The 19,416-nt window shown below is 33.6% G+C and overlaps 1 protein-coding gene across 1 annotated transcript; it reads left to right on the forward strand.

Moving 5' to 3' along the window:
- The first annotated feature begins 11,439 nt into the window (after window positions 1-11,439).
- LOC132186864 (U-box domain-containing protein 33) lies at window positions 11,440-18,829 on the forward strand. Its single transcript, XM_059600967.2, has 9 exons — window positions 11,440-12,565; window positions 13,024-13,145; window positions 13,433-13,554; window positions 13,892-13,996; window positions 14,305-14,755; window positions 14,904-15,041; window positions 15,535-16,062; window positions 17,441-18,205; window positions 18,309-18,829. The coding sequence occupies exons 1-9, from the start codon at window positions 12,301-12,303 to the stop codon at window positions 18,489-18,491; spliced, it is 2,679 nt and encodes an 892-aa protein (XP_059456950.2). The 5' UTR covers window positions 11,440-12,300; the 3' UTR covers window positions 18,492-18,829.
- The last annotated feature ends 587 nt before the right edge of the window (window positions 18,830-19,416 follow it).

The following is a 19,416-nucleotide window of genomic DNA, read 5'->3' on the forward strand; positions in this document are numbered from 1 at the left end:
TAATTTTGGCTCATCCAATGTGGGAGGTTTTTTGAGCATTTGAAGAGCTATTCTAGATAAAAGTAACATTTGGCTCTTCCATTGGGAATGCTCTTATAGCATTCCAAATGGAAGAGCCAAATATTACTTTTATCTAAAATGACTATTTAAATGTTTAAAAAACCTCCTATATTAGATTAGCCAAAAAAAAATGTAAAATAGATATTTGATTGGAATAGCTAAAAAAAAAAAGCTAAATATAGCCGCACTTTTCAAGTGAGCTATTTTATTTTTCATTGTTTCTCTTACCTGTTTTCTCTTTTTTCTAAATATTTTCCTACTTTTTCTCTGCATTTTCTTTTTTTCCCAAAATTTTTCCCATTTTTCCTCACATGTTCTCTTCTTCTCAAAACTTTTCTTACTTTTAATAATATTTTAATAGAATAAATAGAAATATAGCTAATCGGATGTAGAGACATTTAAAAATGGCTTAACTAAACTAGATAAAAGTGAGTTTTGAGAAGCCATTTTACATAAAAATATGGCTCCTCTTAGAGCATTCCCAATGGAAGAGCCAAATGTTACTTTTATCTAAAATAACTCTTCAAATGTTTAAAAAACCCTCTACATTGGATTAGCCAAAAAAAAATGTAAAATAGATATTTAATTTGAAGAGTTAAAAGAAAAGTTAAATGTAGCAGCACTTTTCAAGGGAACTATTTTATTTTTTATTGTTTCTCTCACCTGTTTTCTCTTTTTCCCAAATCTTTTCATACTTTTTCTCTGCATGTTCTCTTTTTCCCAATTTTTTTTTGTTCATTTTTTCCTCTCACATGTTTTCTTTTTCCTAAAACTTTTCTTACTTTTAATAATATTTTAATAGAATAGATAGAAATATAGCTAATCGAATATAAATAAATTTAAAAATTGCTTAACTAAACTAAATAAAAGTGAGTTTTGATGAGTCATTTTACATAAAAATATGGCTCCTCTCTTAGAGAAAGAGACATTTCCGTTGTTAGTTGATTGGAAAACTTCACTTTGGCCATCAACTTTCATTTGATTTTATAAATTCTTTTTGAACTTTCAAATTTATCATTTTAGACTCTTGAATTTTTAATTACTTTCAATGTGGACCCCTCCGTCAAATTTTAAACATTACATGATGTTTATACCTCTGACTTTTATATAAAATTCAAACTTCCAAAACGTTTTTTTTTATTTTTTAAAAAATGAAAATCAATGACATTTTGGTATTTTTTTTTGTATTTTTAACGGCTAAAATGAACGGAAGGGTTCTAATTGAGAGTAATTGAAAGTTCAAGGGTCTAAAATGAAATATTTGAAAATTCATGGGGGGTTTGTAAAATCGAATAAAAGTTCAGGGGGTCAAAGTAAAGTTTCCCCAAATTTATTATTGCCTTACAGGAAGAGACGTTGTTTCTGTCGTTAGAGAGAAGGAAGATGGCAAGAAGAAAGTTTATTATTCTTATGTTTGCTTATAAAAAAAAAAAAGTAGGGGTAATTAACTTTTGCCCCGATAAACTACAATGTTTTGACACTTTTTCTCAATGAACTACTAACTATGACACCTGACCCCATCAAACTACCATCTTATCACAAAAAGTTTCATTCTATTAGTCAAAAGGATTAAAATTGATAGTCAACTGTGTCATTTTAAATTTTTTTCTTCCACTCTGGGGGTGGCGACGAGCCACCCCTAGCCATCTTTGGGGGTGGATTGCTGGCCACCCCCTCCCCCAAGGGGGATGGTTGCCGGTTAAAAAATAATAATAATAATAATAATAAAAATTTATATATTTATATTTTTTGTTTTAATTTTTTATTTGGGGTATTTTTGTTTCTTAAGGAGATTTAGCATCTAAAAGAAAATATTTTGTATATTTTAATCAATTTAACTGACAGAAGGGGGCTTTTGAGTATAAAATGGTAGTTTGATATAGTTGTGTGGTACGGTTGGCAGTTAATAGAGATAAAGTGACAATGTGTTGTAGTTAATGAAAAAATAAAATAATTACCCCCAAGTGTAATTGGCGTGCCATGGGTTAAAGCAAATCCGCCTATATAATAAAGCTCATATTCAATATGTTATTTAACTACCTTACGCCCAAACAAGTTAAACCCAATACTCTAAAAATACTATTCTATCAAGAGATTAGAAACCAATTTGAAGAAAATGTTTTCAGAATAATGAAAGTTTTGATAGAGAGAATGAGAGATTGTAATGTTCTTTTTTTTTCCAAAAAAAAAAAAAAAAAACAAAGACCAATTATTTAATGATCAAACAAGTCACTTCCACCATTCTTCAAATCACCTGCCACGCTTGCAAGCAGCAATTTCAAGCGGTTGCTTCGGATGATAACTCTCTGGTGTTGAGTTATATGTCGACCATAACAACATAAGGCGAAGTAGAGAATGATATCCATCGAACTGATGTTGCAAAATCAGCTAATTAACACCCTTAATTAGATTTCTCTCTATTTTTCTTTTCTTCTATTATCTATTTAATCACTTGGTATATACCAATTGATCGAGTTGCTCTTCTGGTTATCTCTCAGGTTGATTAGAAAGAAAAAAAAAAAAAAGAGTGCTGCATGTATCTTGCAATTTATGTGATGTTATTTGTTCATTAATTTGGTAAATGCAGACTATTATATAATGGTTATTTTGATTTTCAATACTGCAACTATTTCATTGAGTGAGCTCATTTTTCTATACGTCAACTTTTTCTTGTGTTAGATTTTGTCTGCACAAATGCTTTTATTAAAAGTGCGATCGAATCATTTATAAGCTTTTTGAACTCTTAAAAATGCTTTTAATTTTAGAAAGAGATTTTAAAAGTGAGATATTCATATTTTTTTAATAGTAGAAACAAAGTTAAAATAAATAATATTTAAAAATGCTATAAGTAACTTTCCATGAATAAAGAAATATCTTGTTTCAAAATGAATAAATATTTTAATTTTAAACGTTTGTTCACATAATTTACTAATGGTTATCTAATTCTGACGGTTAAGGGCCCGTTTGGGAGTGCGATTTCAATAAGTGCGATTTTAAAAATTGTGTTTTTAAAAATTACGTTTTTAAAATCGCACAGGCGTTTGGTAAAACATACTAAAAAATACTTTTTTTTATCAATTGAGTGTTTAGATAATATTAATATATAATTGCGGTTTCATGACCAAATTACCAATAAGGATGAATAAGACAGAGAGGATGAAGAAAGAAAAAAAGAGAAAAGAAGGGTTTTAATATATTTTAGGTGGGTATTCTTAGTATTTTTTTTTTTCATTCCATTCTTAAAAAGGTAACTATTGGGTCAAATATCTTTTTAATAGAAATCGTGATTTTGTTTTAAATTCGCACTTTTTCAAATAAGAACCCTCTAATCAGCTTATGAAAATCGCAGATTTTTTTACGATTTTAAAATTTGCGTTTTTAAAATCACAATCCCAAATACCCTAAAGTTGCGATTTGGTTTAAAATCGCAGATTATTTTTTTAAAAACGCACTCTCAAACGCACCCTAAATCGCACTTGTTACTAATTATTACTAATTTCACCTCATCTAATAAAAGCCCAAAAACATATAATAAGTAAATTTATTATTAATTGTAAAATTATTTACAACAGTATCTATCCATGGTGTCTATGGTTATTAGACCAATCCCCGAAAGAATCGCCATAGAATGGGAGGTTACAAATCACAATCAAGATTACAAATCAAGATCAGTGGCACATTGGCCGTCTTCATTATTTTTCTTTCTTCATTAGCTTTTCCACTTCTTTAATGTGTTATCCATCTTCTAGATATGCATGACTTCATTAAAAACAAAAAAAAAAAAAAAAAAACAAAACGTGTTCTTTTATTCAATCTATTAAACTAACATTTTTTACATTTTTAATATGATTAATAATTTAAAAATGCGTAAGAATAGATATTAATTTAATAAATTAAATTAGAAAAAATTTCATCAATCCAATTTGAAATAAAATTATCCTTTAAAAAAAATAATACCAAATATTTATTTGGTCATTGATGCATACCATTTTTTGCACAAAAAATAATGTCATATCTAGCAATAGCATGCTGCACCGTGACGGAATCCTGATTGGTATATGCCGTTATCGCCGTCCTTCAATTTAGGTGGGTACAAATGAGACATGAATTAGTTAACACTATCTTAAATATTACATAATTAATGCAATAATTTATGTTTAAGTACTTATCAACAACCACCAAAGAAAGAATTAAGAAGGCAAAATATTGGGTGTTTGTGAATGCTTGTTTTGTGATACTTCTAAGATTAAGAATATTGGTGGTGCAAAGGTGGAACTGTGAAAGAGGTTTAGCAGGACTTGAACAAAATGAACCGATTGATAAACTCAACGAAATATAAGTCAATTATATAAGGTCCTATCTATTCAATATGAATGTGGATTCATACTTTTATTGGGGTGTAAACCAAATTATATGGGTGGATAGGGTGTAACTCCCGTCCAAGGTGAGCAGAATCCGCCCATAATCATGCACGGGCAAGTGGGTTTTTTGTACTAACTACCTGTGACATCCGCTTTGTATTTTGGGCTTCTTTTTTTTTTTTTAAACAAAACTATGGACTTAATTTATATAGGCATGGTGTTTGTCTAAAGCCTTTTTTTTTTTTTTTTTTTTGAGAAATGATGTTGTCTTATAAGACAAAATTAATATCTGTTTCTGCCTACTTAAACTTCATTATTCAACTTGTCAGAATTAGGGGTTGAAAATTCGTCTGTATGTAACTCATACAAATGCGAGGCGATTGTTAACTGCCCAATTGAATGCCCTGTCGTTGAATGCTAAAAATTGGATAGAGAGAGATGTGTAATAAAGTTAAACAGTTCTTAATTGTTGAATTTGATGGTGAGGATAGAAGAAGAAGAAGAAGATAAGGATAGAGGTAGGGTATAGCGAGAATGTAGGCTTTCTGCTTGAATTGAATTACTTGCCAACCAAGCCTGAATGTTGATTTTCAATCGTATATTTCTTTGGTCAGATTCAACATAATTTCCAACATATTTGCAGAAATAAAAATTTAAAACTTACTCTTGTGGTTGGAAAAATTCTATACCCATTTCATGGACTTATAACACGGTATGTTTGTTTTTTTCTCACTGGTCTAAACCGCGTTCATGCATATATGTACTACGAATTATGAAAGGACTGTTATTATTGACCGTTCTCACTAAAAGAATTTTGTAAAATGAGGTTAAATTATATATGTATTGGTTATAGATATTCCATATGCAAAAATAATTAGGGGTGTTAAGTGAGCGACGCCCTTGCGAGACTAGGCTCGATTCGATTATTCTTGTGAACAGCTTGTATACAGCTCGAATTGGTAGTTGCTCATATTAATATTAAAAATTGATAATTTTTTTTTTTTTTTCTAATAACATCATTTTATTATAAAATGATGTATATCATCTATCTTCGAAACCAAGTGCCTTACTATATTGACTCAGGCTCCATACTATGCTAGTTAAGCTAAGCAAATACTCATATACAAGTTGGTTTATTGAGCTGTTTAAGAGTACTTGAAGTTTAAATTTATAATAAAAAAATTAAATTAAATTAAATATAAGAGTTAGCTCACGCAACTCATTATGAGTTTGAGCTTGGACTCGATTTTTTGGCTCGTTCTTGAGCTCGGCTCGAGCAAAATTTGAATGAGTTAAGCCCAAATAAGGAAAACTCGCTTAGTCTCAACTCATTTACACCCCTATATGCAATGATACCAACGAAATTGTCGTAACATGAGACATGCATTCATTGCAAAACACGGTTAGTCTTTAGACCATTTAAGTTGAAATTCAATGGTCGAAATAGGAATAGCATCCTCTCCTTTGTGTCTGTATTTAATACTACTATTTATGTGAGGTTATACTATGACTGTTTTATTATTCCAATATTCCCCATTAAAACTTAACATATATGCTTAAATTCATAACTTCTTGAATATCCAAATTTTCATGTAAACTCTAATATCATGTGATATTATTAACTATTTTAAAAGTTAATACTTTCTCTTACATGTAGTATCAAGCATTATGTATAGATTGAAATGATAAAGACAATTATCATTTATTTAAAAAAAAAACATTAATTGAAAATAATAATAATAACAATAATTTAACTAATATAGATAGAAGATGATTGTATGAAACGCTGTTTGAGATCCGAAAGTGGGTAGAATCCTATCTAATCAAATGTACGTGTAAGTTTTGTTGTTGACGAAAATTGAACGACGGGAGACATATATCATACGACTAAAGTCGTTGTCGGTCTATTTCTGACTAAAGGCTACCTGTGTCCAGCTCCACTAACCCCACATAAGATTCACGTGTACCAGACAAGAATTCAACCCACAACTAAGGGTCGTGGAAATAATTACTAGGTTTGAATTGTATGCATGGAGGTATGGATATTAGATAATATAAAATTCGTCCATTTGGAACATTTAATTTATGGAAGTTGCGCGAGTTTGACACGTAATTCGTGCAAGACCAATTTAGTATCCATGCAATTAATTTCTATCAAATCATTATAACAAATTTGTAGTTGTTGGTGTTTTAATTAAACTTGTAACACTTGGCTTATATTAATCCAAGTGGTGCGACCATTTACAATACACCATGAAAGGGCGAAGAATACGTATTTTAGGATTTGATTACTTTCATTACCTTCACTTTACCTGCCACATTTTTATTTGTATTGTAAACCTATCGAGTCATTAAAGTTACTAATTAAGTTAGAGGAATGATAGATGTAAGCGTGCATTTAACGCCGGACTAGTCAAACAAAAATCTTTTGTGTTCTTTTTTTCTCCGCTTCCACTATTTTCATATTTTATTACAAAACTTTACACATAAGCATATTATATATTTGTTGTATAAAATAATCTTTCAAATGTTCAAGACTTAATTTATAATATAATTTTGTTGATTGCATAAGAGTTTGAGACTTGAGCTAGCTTGAATGGTTGAAAATTGAAACCACTTCTAAGCATTTTTAACTTATAATAAAGCCATTATAAATTAGTTCAATCTCTTTCTGTTGCTTGCTCATCAAGATGGTTTACTTGTATAAAACAGTGATTATGACCTAATTAATCAAAGTTTACTATATATTAAAGTTTTCTAAATTATATCTTTTAGGTGAGAACACCAATATCTCTCGACCTAGGGGTGTGCAGATTAACCGATTACCGATTATTGACCGATTACCGACTTTAATCGAACTGATATTAACCGTAACCAATAATTATCGGTCGGTAATCGGTTAAAAATTTTATACCTATAAGCTTATCAGTCGGTTAAAATTTTTTTATCGAAAAACCGATATGACCAATATGACCGATAAACTATTTTAATTTTTAATTTTTTAGAATTTTGTTTCTATTATTGTAGTGGATCAATATAAAAAAAAAAAAAAAAAAAAAAAAAAAAAAAAGCTTCAATAAAGTATTTTAGCCAAAAATATACTCTAAAATAACTAATTTTTAATAAGCTATTTTAGGCTTTAGCCAAACTAAACGTATTTGAACCTCAAAAACAATTAATTTTTAGCCCAATTAGCAACCAGTAAAAGCCCACAAAAGCCTAAACTGATTTAACCGACCGGTTAACTGATTACCGATATGACCGATAATTTTCGGTTAACACTTCTTATTGGTCGGTAATCGGTTAGGATTTGGTTAACCGATAGCTTATCGGTTAATCGACCGATAAGCCCATTAACTGGTCCTAACCAACCGATACCCAGTCCTATCTCCACCCCACCTGAGAGGCTGAGAGCCTTCCATGAGTCTTCCCTGACCCCAAAATCTCCCTCCACGTACACCTATATGCTTCCAATCCCGAGTACTCCTTTTAAAATATCTTCAATCTTGTTCTTCTTTCCCTTTGTAATTGCTGATTTTAGACTCCAGTTGTTTAACTAGTAGTCTCTCTATTTACTATTAATCTTTTTGGTTTCCTCCTAGTCTTCTAATTCTCTCCTATCATTTCCTATTTGTCTCCCTCGTGGTTTTTTCAAGGTCTTGTCTTGATGTGTATCATTATTTCTTTATCTTTACACTAATTGAAACCTTCTGGTTCTAGAATATGATATCCATCATAAAGAAGAGTGCTTTCCAAATCTTGAGTATATATGCCTCAATATATATCACTTTACTTTGAGGCTACTTGGAGGCAGGTTCGGCTCAATAAATTTTGAGGTTTATAAAAGCTACAAATTTAAGTAAAGCTTTTTCTTATATTTAAATATTAATTAAATAATTTTAGTTTTTAGTTTAAATTTGTTATTTAAAAATCATTCTTCTCTATCGCCTTTTCTTTTATTTTTTTTCAACCGATGCGGAGAATTCATCTCTACTGTGAGACGTTTATTGTTAACGGATGACATAGTTTGCGTTGAGTTACACGTAATTCCTTTTATGTAGAATTTAATTTGCACAAAATGAAATTTACTTTATTTTAATATTTTAATGAACGGACTTAACTAACATGTTGGTTTTAAGTTCAAGCGAAATTACGAGTTTAGTCATGGTGCTATTTTTTTTTTCTTCCACTTTTGTCCTCACTTCAAACAAATAAAGTTAATATGTTTAGAGGGTATAAGCGTCATTTTCTTGGTCTGAAGTGAGGGCAAAAGTAGAAGAAAAAAATATAAAATGGCATATGACTTGCACATGACCGTTGATTGTCAATTTCAACCCATTTAATTAACGGAATTGGGCTTTTTGTCATAAGATGGTAGTTTGATAAGGTCAGATGTTATAATTGATAGTTCATAGGGGAAAAGTGCCAATATGTTGTAGTTCATGGGCGTTAATATGTTTTCTCTTCCTTCTATTTTTTTATTATATCACCTACTTAATATCTTTTTTTTGGGAGGGGGGAGGGGGGCATGGAACATACTATACACGCATGAAACACATGCAAGTGACTACTCTAGATACTTCAAATAGAGGAGATGGTTTCTTAATAAAATTTATGAATTATAATAGCCCAATTTAGGTTAATAATATAAATAAAAATTACTTATTTATCAAGAGATTAGTTTATTATAACTACAAATCAAAGGGACTAAATAAGTAATTTTTTTAATAATATTATATCAGCTTATTTTATGCACAAATACAACATATGGAAGATATCTCATAAAATATTTTATGTGATAAATTAATCTTTATTAAAAACAAAAAACAACAGTATCAGTTGCAATGGTGTTTGTCAAGTAACTTGCATGCAAAACCCTAGACAGGTCATGACTCATGAGATATGCTTCCAAAAGTCAGATTATCCTAAATTTGATACCTCTTATTTATTTATTTATGAACTTGTCCTCCAATCCGAGACCGTTGGTGCTGTTGACCAGGGCGGACAAAACTGGTAAATCCAACGGCGAAAAATGACCCCACGTGGACCTTGAGGCGGCACCGTTGCGTTTTGCGTATGATGAGGTGGTGGGCCAGCTTGGACGACAGTAACGAGGAGAGGATCAAAAGTGAGTTAGAGAATATTCCTTTAATGTTGGCCCCACCAATTCCTCGTGCGGCGATACTATCGCCTTGTTTTCACAAACTATTCAGGTGTGAGTCATGTCAATATGTCATAAGTTTTCCTATAAATTTGATTTTTTTTTTTTTTTTTTTTTTTTTTTTTTCAGTTTATAACTTTTTTTTATGTCTTTTAAGCACGTGGGAAACACATATTTTAGTAGTATTAACAAAGTAAATAAAAATTTTACAAAAAATGTGTTTCTACATGCAAAAAAAAAAATTATAATTTCCGACCCATTAACTTGTATAATATGCTATATAGAATTATTTCAAAGGTTTTGATTAGCAAATAGAAAATGATTTTCCTCAATGAGACTTTATAATTTATGTAGACTAAAATGTGAGGAAAGGTAAGGCTATGTAGCCCTGAATTTAGAGTAAAGCTTATGATAAGGCAGGGGGTGATTAAGAATAATGAGTTTTGATAATAGGTGGATTAGACTTGTAATGACACGTGCTCGCTTGGCGAGTTATGTTGTAATTATCAATGGTAAACTTGTCGAAAATTAAAATTATCATATCATCATTATGAAATTAATATAAGATTTATTATTTTCAAGAAATGTTGGTATAATTATTGTATTGGGTAATCACAATTGTGGCTAACATTTTATTTCCACTCCTTAGCGATAGAAAGAAAATAATAATAAACATTTTCTTAACGAAGAAAATTAGTCTTATTGAAGTGTGCTGGTGGAGTTAACTAGAATGTGAGAAAGAAGGCACCCTCATGCCACTTTCACTCCGAGATATAATTTAAGAGGGCCGTTAGACATTCTAATACTTTTTAAAAGAAAAAAAGATTTTTCAAATGATTTAGATTTCACATTTATTTAAATATATATATATATATATATATATAAATTTATTTATTTATTAAATGAGCGAGATAATTTGAAAAAAAGTATTAAGACGTGTACCCGTAATTCAATTGCAGTGGAATCAATCCGCTTCTTAAGCTACGTTTGGCAAGGGGAGGTCCAGCACTGTAGCTGGAACGTTACTGTTCCAGCTACAGTGCTTGTCTGACACCAATCTTGACTTTGCAATTTTTTTTTTTTTTTTAAAAAAACAAAGTATTAAAATTGAGTTGCTGCACGTGATTTTTTTTTTTAAATTTTTTTTTTTTCAAAGCAAAAAATTAAAAAATTAAAAAAAAAATAAAGGGAGGAGAACGATGGGGTGGTTGGAGCCACCCCAGGCCGATCTGGGGGTGGTTCGACCACCCCCATGGCCAAGGGGGTGGTCCGGCCACCCCCTTGGCCCAAAAAAAAAAAAAAAAAAAAGGGAAGGGGTGTATTTGGGGGTGGTCCGAAACTACCCCAGCCCTTTGGGGGTGCTCCGGCCACCCCCAAATACACCCCTTCCTTTTTTTTTTTTTTTTTTTTTTTTGGGCCAAGGGGGTGGCTTGGCCATTGGGGTGGTTCGACCACCCCCAGATCGGCCTGGGGGTGGCTCCAGCCACCCCCTTGGCCAAAAATGGGGTGGTCCGGCCACCCCATTTTGGCCAAGGGGTGGCTGGAGCCACCCCATCGTTCTCCTCCCTTTATTTATTTTTTATTTATTTATCTATTTCTTTGAAAAATAAAATAAAAAATCACGTGCAGCAACTCAATTTTAATACTTTGTTTTTTTTTAAAAAAAAAAAAATTACAAAGTCAAGATTAGTGTCAGATAGCACTGTAGCTGGAACAGTACCGTTCTAACTAGAGTGCAGGACTTCCCCTCGCCAAACGTAGCTTTAATTCCCAGAAGCTTCTTAGCGAAGGAAACTAGGCACGCAAAGCAACGTAGATTTAACTTTTAAGAAAGCTCACAAAAAGATAGACAAAAAAAGAAGGAAATAAATAAAAGAAAGATTTGAGAAAGTACGAGAATCTAGAGAGAGAGTACAAGAGCTGTTGTGCGAAAAAGTAGAGGAACGCAGCACCTGCATCAACCCGCCATGGAGTTGTTTAACTTGTGAATTCAGAGAGTTATTTTTTTATTTGTTTATATTTGAGAGTCTCCTTTGTTGTTATAGGACAATCATTGTTGCTCAAGACAAGCCATCCCTTTTGCTTCTGATCATATCTATAGTCACCTCACACCCCGTCTTCAATTGCTCTTTTCAAAGTTTTCATTTTCATTGGGTTTAAGGACTTGTTTTTATTTGGGTGAGATTTTTTTACAATTATGTTCTGGAGAGGGTTGAATTTGGTTTCTGTGTGTTTTTTGGGGAAAAATATGAATCGGGCAGTGTGGGTTCTTGATTTTGAGTCCCTTAATTGAGGATGACGATGAAAGTTTTGGGAGAGTGGCGGAGTTTGAGTTTGATCAGTTTTGAGTTGTAGAGGGAGAAAGTTGTAATGGGTATTGCGAGATTTTGATTATCAAGCTCCTGAATTGAAGAAAGAGTGTTTTTTTAGAGAAGGAAAGTGTTAAAAATTGATTCTTGATTGTTGGATTGGGTCTTAGAGGGAGAAAGTTGAATTGGGTGGTTTGAGATTTTGGTTAGTAAGTTTCATAATTGGAGAGGAGAGTGTGTCGTTTGGAGAGGGGGAAAGTTGAATACTCAGTTATTCGTCGTAAAAAGGAAGGAAAGTGGATTAGGTTGTGTGAGATCTTGATGATTAAGTTTCCTAACTGAAGGAAAGTTTTAGAGGAAAGTGAGTAGTGGTATGCGGTTTTGATGATTGAGTTATCCAGTACATATTATGATGGCTGTGGTGAGTCATGTGCCTGCAATTCAACGGGTTGATTCCTTAAGAGTACATGATATTAGGGTTTCAGGAATTATGGCCAGTAGGCAAGAAATTGCAGAGGAACCGGTGGCGCGCATAATTGATAATATAATACATGTTGCGGTGGGGAAAGATGTGAAAGAGGGCAAATCAATCGTGGAATGGGCTTATAGGTACTCCAGAGGCAAGAAACTTTGCATCATTCATGTTCATCAGCCTGCACAAAAGATACCCTTGAGTAAGTTTACAACACACACACACACACATATATATACAGTATACACACATATGTATGCATGTATGAGTGCACACACATACGCACATGTATGGTTTGCTTTCTGATGAATGTTATTTTAGGTTATTGTTTTGTAGAGAGAGAGAGAGGAGAAGATTAGTCCCTTGAGCTGAATTGGGAGAAAACTTGGAAGAAAAAAAAATGGCCACAACTGAGGATAATTAAATTCGGGAAATTTCACTAGAACTTCCAGAAAAATTGTTTGATCTTAATTTTATTAAATTGGCCGCAATTTTGAACTCATATTTTGGTGATTTGATGAAACTTAGGTGAAGAATCTATATTCATTCACCTAGTTGACTGAGATTTTGATAAATCGTTCTGTCTTCAATTTGCCAGCATATTTTTGGTTTTTAGTTCCTCTAGAACTTATTGTGTATTTTCTTTTTCTTGATATTTAGTGGGAACAAAATTTCCAGCAAGCTCACTGAAGGAACAGGAAGTCAATGCATACAGGGAAATTGAGAGGCAAAATATGCATAAGATCCTGGATGAGTATGTCCGTATCTGCCTTCGAAAGGGGGTATAAAACGTCCTTATCTCTTTATTTACAATTTTGTTGGTGTTTTTTTTCTTTTTTTTTTCTAGTTATTCTGCCTTAGTGAACATTTTGTTTTTTGAAAAAAAATAACTTTATTAAGTTCTATCATGAACTGGATATGAAGCTAAATGTTTTTGTGTCAGTCATTACAATAGTTATGCATGATAGGATATAAGCATTGAGGTTGGGGATATCATATATGGCCTGATGGATTGGAGTCGTTATTGAATTTGCTGATTTTTTTTTACTATGTTAACTTTTTAATGTAGGTACGGCCTGAGAAACTCCATATTGAAATGGATTCTATTGAGAAGGGAATTGTGGAACTCATCTCCCAGCATGGAATCCGGCAGCTCGTCATGGGAGCAGCTGCAGACAAGCATTATTCAAGGTAAAAACCACATAAGGACTTTTTTCATGTACTTAATCACGTTGTTTGTTTTAGTTTTGTGAACATGCATTGTGGACCCCCACGTGATAGCACAGCAATTGTGCGATTCTGATGGATGATTTATGTAGTGGATAGAGCAAGCCTCACTGGGGGTTGTAGAAGATGAGGGTGTGCGTGAAAAGATTGATGCTGTATTTTTGTTTAGTCAGCATAAACAGATGGGTGATGGGTCCTAACTGTATAAGCTGTGGGCTGATACATTAATGCAGAGATAGAATGACGCACGATAGGGAGATCAAAAAGTAAAAGTTGTTTACCTTACTGCTTGAACTTGCAGGAAAATGGTGGACCTCAGGTCTAAGAAAGCCATCTATGTACGCGAACAAGCGCCTGTGTTCTGTCACATTCGATTTGTCTGCAAGGAGCACCTGATCCACACCAGGTTTGCTTATGTCTTATTGTATTCATAATGATGTGTGCCGATACTTTGAGGAAATATGTGATTACATAAAGAATGTATTCCCAATGGAGAAGCTTTTAAGCTTTTTAACTATTCTATGGGTACAAAATGCTTGACCAGTTATTAATTTGGGAAATTGTATACTTCAAACCGCTATAAATTCTTTCCTTGAAAGTGGCTTCAAAATTTTGGATCATCACCTGATTTTGATGAATTTATTCTCTGCAAGTGAATTCAACTTATCCTTACTTCCCACCATGATAACTGATACAAATTCCACGTCGAAACAGGGAAAGTAGTTTACATGGATCTGATATGGAGGTCGTATCTTCATTGCCGCAAGCAAGTCCAAACATTGAAATTGGCCAGTCAAACCACTTGAGATCACAATCTGTTATAAATCGGGTAGAACTTTCTAATCCAGCTCAAGATCTATTGCAAAGAGTAAGGTCTGCGACTATTGAGAAATATGGAGGGAGCACAATGGGTGTTTCTTCCCCAGTTAATACAGAAGGGCTTTCAACTCCAGATAGCAGGTCGGATGCAGAAGGGAGTTTTTATGGATGGGATAGGGTATCTAGAAGAAGTCTTTCCCAGGGTTCTGGTTACTCAACTTGTTCTTCTAGTGATGTAGCTCTGGTTCCATATGTGGGGGCTGAGGGAAGTGAGAATGCGATTGAGTCAAGTGAACTCCCTCAGTTTAAAGAGGATCTTCGTCACTCTTCTCCTCCCAGTGTACTGGTATGTGCCAAACTTTTTGGGAGATGTGCATGTTTTGAATTGTGAGTTTGGAATTTGTAAGAATCATTTTCCATTTCTTTTTAGTCAGCTGAATCCATCATTGACCAAAATATACGAAAGATTTTTAAAAATTGTTGGATTTTTGCAGGACGAAAGTATAGATGACATTCTTTTTGACCAACTTGAAAAAGCTACGGCAGAGGCCAGAAATGCAAGGCAAGATGCTTTTCAAGAGACTATCAATCGTGGGAAAGCTGAAAAAGATGCCATTGATGCCATACGGAGGGTAAATTTGTTATAACCTTTGTATTTCTTCGTCACTATTTACTATGGATATCATTTTGTCTGTGTGGCTTGGAAAATGGATATTTTTTAAGAGGAGAGAGAAGAAATTCTTTAATATTTTGGGTAGAAATTAACATGTCAAAGAAAGGTCGATAGTTATGTCCTATGGAGTGAAATTGTCTACATATTACACACTTTGTACTTGACCATCACATACCTTGAGCATATTTAGGATAAGAAGTTGAAGAACAGTTAGGTGGACTGAATGTAACATTCTTCCCTCTTAGCATTGGGGCTTAATGTAAAAGTGTTAGATCTTATCTTGATGCTTCCATGATGGTCCATCTAAGAGGTGGAGCATATATAGCACGATCTAGACCCATCATTATTAGACATTTCAAAGTGGGTATGCATCGTCTCAATTGCATTAAATTGCTTTTATGGAATATCTCAAGTGTAAACTTGAAAATGTTAATATCTTATGCAATTTACAGGCTAAAGCATCAGAAAGATTATATCTTGAGGAGTTGAAGCAAAGAAAAGAAATTGAGGAAGCACTATCAAAAGAAAGAGAGGAATTTGGAAAGAGGAAAAATGAGTGTGACAAAGTCATGGAAGAACTGCGGATTGCCCAAGATCAAAAATCATCAATGGAGAGGCAAATTGCAGCATCTGAACAGATGGTAAAGGAGTTGGAGCAGAAGATTGTCTCTGCTGTCCAACTCTTGCAAACTTATAAAAAAGAGCGAGAGGATTTGCAGGCAGAACGTGACAGTGCACTTAAAGAAGCTGAGGAGCTGAGGAAGAAACAAGGAGAGGCCTCAATCACACATGTGCCTCAGTTCTTCTCTGTGTTCTCTTTCTCAGAACTTATGGAAGCAACTGAAAACTTTGATCCATCCCTGAAGATTGGAGAAGGGGGATATGGGAGCATTCATAAAGGTGTTCTGCGTCACACACAGGTGGCTATAAAAATGCTACATGCCCATAGCTTGCAAGGCCCATCAGAATTTCAACAGGAGGTGAGATGGTTTGGATTTTGTGTGTATTTATTGGGAGATACCTTGAATCATTTACTGAATTCAAATTTTATTGGGCTGATTGCTGTTTTTGTTATCTAGAGACTTGAAAATCTAAATCTTTATGAATATCATTGTTATTCACAATGTTATTATTACGTCCAGTACTAGGACCCAATTGGTATAGGTTATTAGTTGGATTTAACGGTGTTTGCAATATTATGAACTATAACAATGCCTCAGCTAAGCTAATAATAAATTTATGAAGTAGGTATCATCAATACCATTTGCTGTTTAATGAATGGATGTATGATGGTCTGTTGCCCTAAATATTGTTTTATATTTTTTGGCATTAGATAACATAAGTATTGATTGGTGATGGTTTCTCAATTGTCAATTTTTTTTATTTTTTATTTTTTTTCTATTGTGTATCTTCATAACTTATTATGTCATACTTGAACATGTCCCATTTTGCAGTCATAAATACAATTTTAATTAGCAATTGACTGTAACTACTTTGATGCTACACTAAGGTTCTGTTTGTTTGAATGTAATATACTTTCTGAGAAGTATTTTCTTAGCAAACCACTTGTTTTCTATTGTTTGGTGGAGACCCAAAACACTTTTAGTGTTTGATTGGTTGACATTAAAATCATTTGCATACAATCATTAGCTATCTGCCCAATACCCCGTGAATAACCCAATTTCTCAATGGAGAAAAAAAGAAGAAAAAAGAAGCAAAAACTAATGGCTAGTAGGGACTTGTAGGGTGGAGGATAGGAATCACATGTTTGGGGGGGAGGGGGGGGGGGAGGTTACGCAGGTTGCGCAGTGGAGGGTGGCAGTGCTAGGGATGGGGGGGCTACGAGGTTGGGTGGATGGTATGGGGGGTTTGCTGCCAGAGGGGAGCAGGAGGAAGCGTTCTGGCATTCTAGGGGTGAACAGTTTGCACTTTTAAAAACTTAAGTTTTTGTCCCTAGTGTTGTAAAGAGCATTGTTTTGACTGGAAAATAACTTAGGTTGCCCAAATTGAGCCTTAATGATGCCTATAGTAATGGCTACAGTTGTTAACACATTTATAATGTATAAAAATGTGTGGGTATGGAGAAACTAAGAATTGGACGTGAAGTAAACTATGAGTACTACTGAAAAATTTGCTGCTCTTTGGGGACTTAAATTGTCATTATTATTCAACATTTTGCTTTTCCTTCTTTTTTTTTTAACCAAATTCTCCAGAACGTTATTCTTCCACAATTTCAAAAAGGATATGAAAAAAAGGAATAGGAAAAAAAAAATTATATATCCAGTCTTTAAGAATGAAACTTAATTTGATCAGAAGTTTGGCATTGTATGACTTTGGTTGGTCTTGGTTGTATTTCAGGTTGATGTATTGAGTAAATTGAGACATCCCAATCTGGTTATACTTGTTGGAGCCTGCCCAGAAGCTTTTGCTCTTATCTATGAGTACCTTTCAAATGGAAGCCTTGAAGATCGGCTTAGCTGCAAAGACAATAGTCCCCCGTTACCATGGCAAATTCGAATACGCATAGCTGCAGAGTTGTGCTCTGCCCTCATCTTTCTTCACTCCTGTCAACCTAACAACATAATACATGGTGACTTGAAACCCGCCAATGTTCTCCTTGACGCTAACTTTGTTTGTAAACTTAGTGACTTTGGAATTTGTCGTTTATTATCTAATGATCAAAGTTCAAACGACAACTCAACAGAGTTTTGGAGGACTGACCCAAAGGGCACTTTTGCATATATGGATCCTGAGTTCCTTTCCACAGGAGAGCTTACTCCAAAGTCAGATGTTTATTCTTTTGGAATTATATTATTACGGCTGTTGACAGGGAAGTCAGCCTTGGGGATAACAAAGGAAGTGCAATATGCATTAGATACTGGAAATTTGAAAGCGCTCTTGGATCCTTTGGCTGGGGATTGGCCATTTGTTCAGGCTGAACAGTTGACTCGTTTGGCGTTAAGGTGTTGTGAGATGAATCGAAGGAGCCGGCCAGACCTCGTTTCAGATGTCTGGAGGGTACTTGAACCAATGAGGGCTTCATGCGGAGGCTCGTCTTCATTCCGGCTAGGTCCTGGAGAGCATTGCCAGCCTCCTCCATATTTTATTTGCCCCATTTTCCAGGTAGGTGCTGCTGTTCCTAATATTTTTCAATATATTAGTGAAGGAAACTCTTGATGTATTATATCATCACATGAAATGCAAATCCTTATTTGCAAACTTGCAGGAAGTAATGCAAGATCCACATGTGGCAGCGGATGGTTTTACTTATGAAGCAGAGGCTTTGAGAGGATGGCTGGATAGTGGGCATGATACTTCACCTATGACAAATGTGAAACTTGAACACTGCAATCTTGTCCCAAACCACGCTCTTCGTTCTGCTATACAGGAGTGGCTGCAACAGCATTGAAAAATCTTTAATGTCTTCTTTCTTTTAGTTCTACATATTGTTTATACTTCTAGAAAGAGAAGCAAAAGTTTTCATCTTTTCATCTTTTCACCTTTTTTTTTTTTTTTTTTTTGGTCCATCTATTGGATACAAAAGTTTGCAGCCACATAATTCGTTGTACACAAGACATACAGCTCCACTCCTGTTACGCGACATGTTGATCCTTTTGTATAACAGCTCCCCGTTATACAACATGTTAATTCGTTTGTATATTTAACATGGTATTTTATATTTCCTTTTATGTGATAGCATGTAATTTTCACGATGAGAAGAAAAATATATGGAGGAGAATTGTAACACTATGTCCCTAGAGATGCTGGTTAGATTTGTTTACCTTTTTTTTTTTTTTTTTCTAATTGAAGATTTGTTTACCTTTAATATCTCAAGGTTGTGTCTGCTTTTTTATTATGTTACCTGATACCTCACACACCAATCAGCTCTCCCAGCCGGAAAAAAAATAAGCAATACTAAGGAAAAAAAAAAAAAAAGAAGTTGCATTAAATCATCCTGCAGAGTTTCAAATTCCTTGGCTTAAGTTGCCCATTGTTTTGCTGCCATCAATCTTTAATAATTGACCATGAAATTAGATTTAAATAATTTTGGGCTAAAATTTTAACCATTTTATCACAAGTGGTTTGAAAAACATTTTTTCATAAATAGATACATTATGCATTTCAAAAGCTTAAGCTCGGTATTCAAAAACATGAAATTTCTAAATTTCTTTTTAGTATCAAGAGAAATATCACAAAAACGATTTAGATGTTCACATTTGAGAATAACTTTTATAAAGTCTTGGCACAAACCAAGGCCTTTGTGCCCTCCAATAAGAGCACGATACATCAGCGTAGAACACTATAACAAAAATATACATAAACACCTAATTTCT

The sequence above is a fragment of the Corylus avellana genome, chromosome 6, assembly GCF_965113065.1.
Source record: "Corylus avellana chromosome 6, dhCorAvel1.hap1.2, whole genome shotgun sequence".
Classification (NCBI taxonomy): Eukaryota; Viridiplantae; Streptophyta; class Magnoliopsida; order Fagales; family Betulaceae; genus Corylus; species Corylus avellana.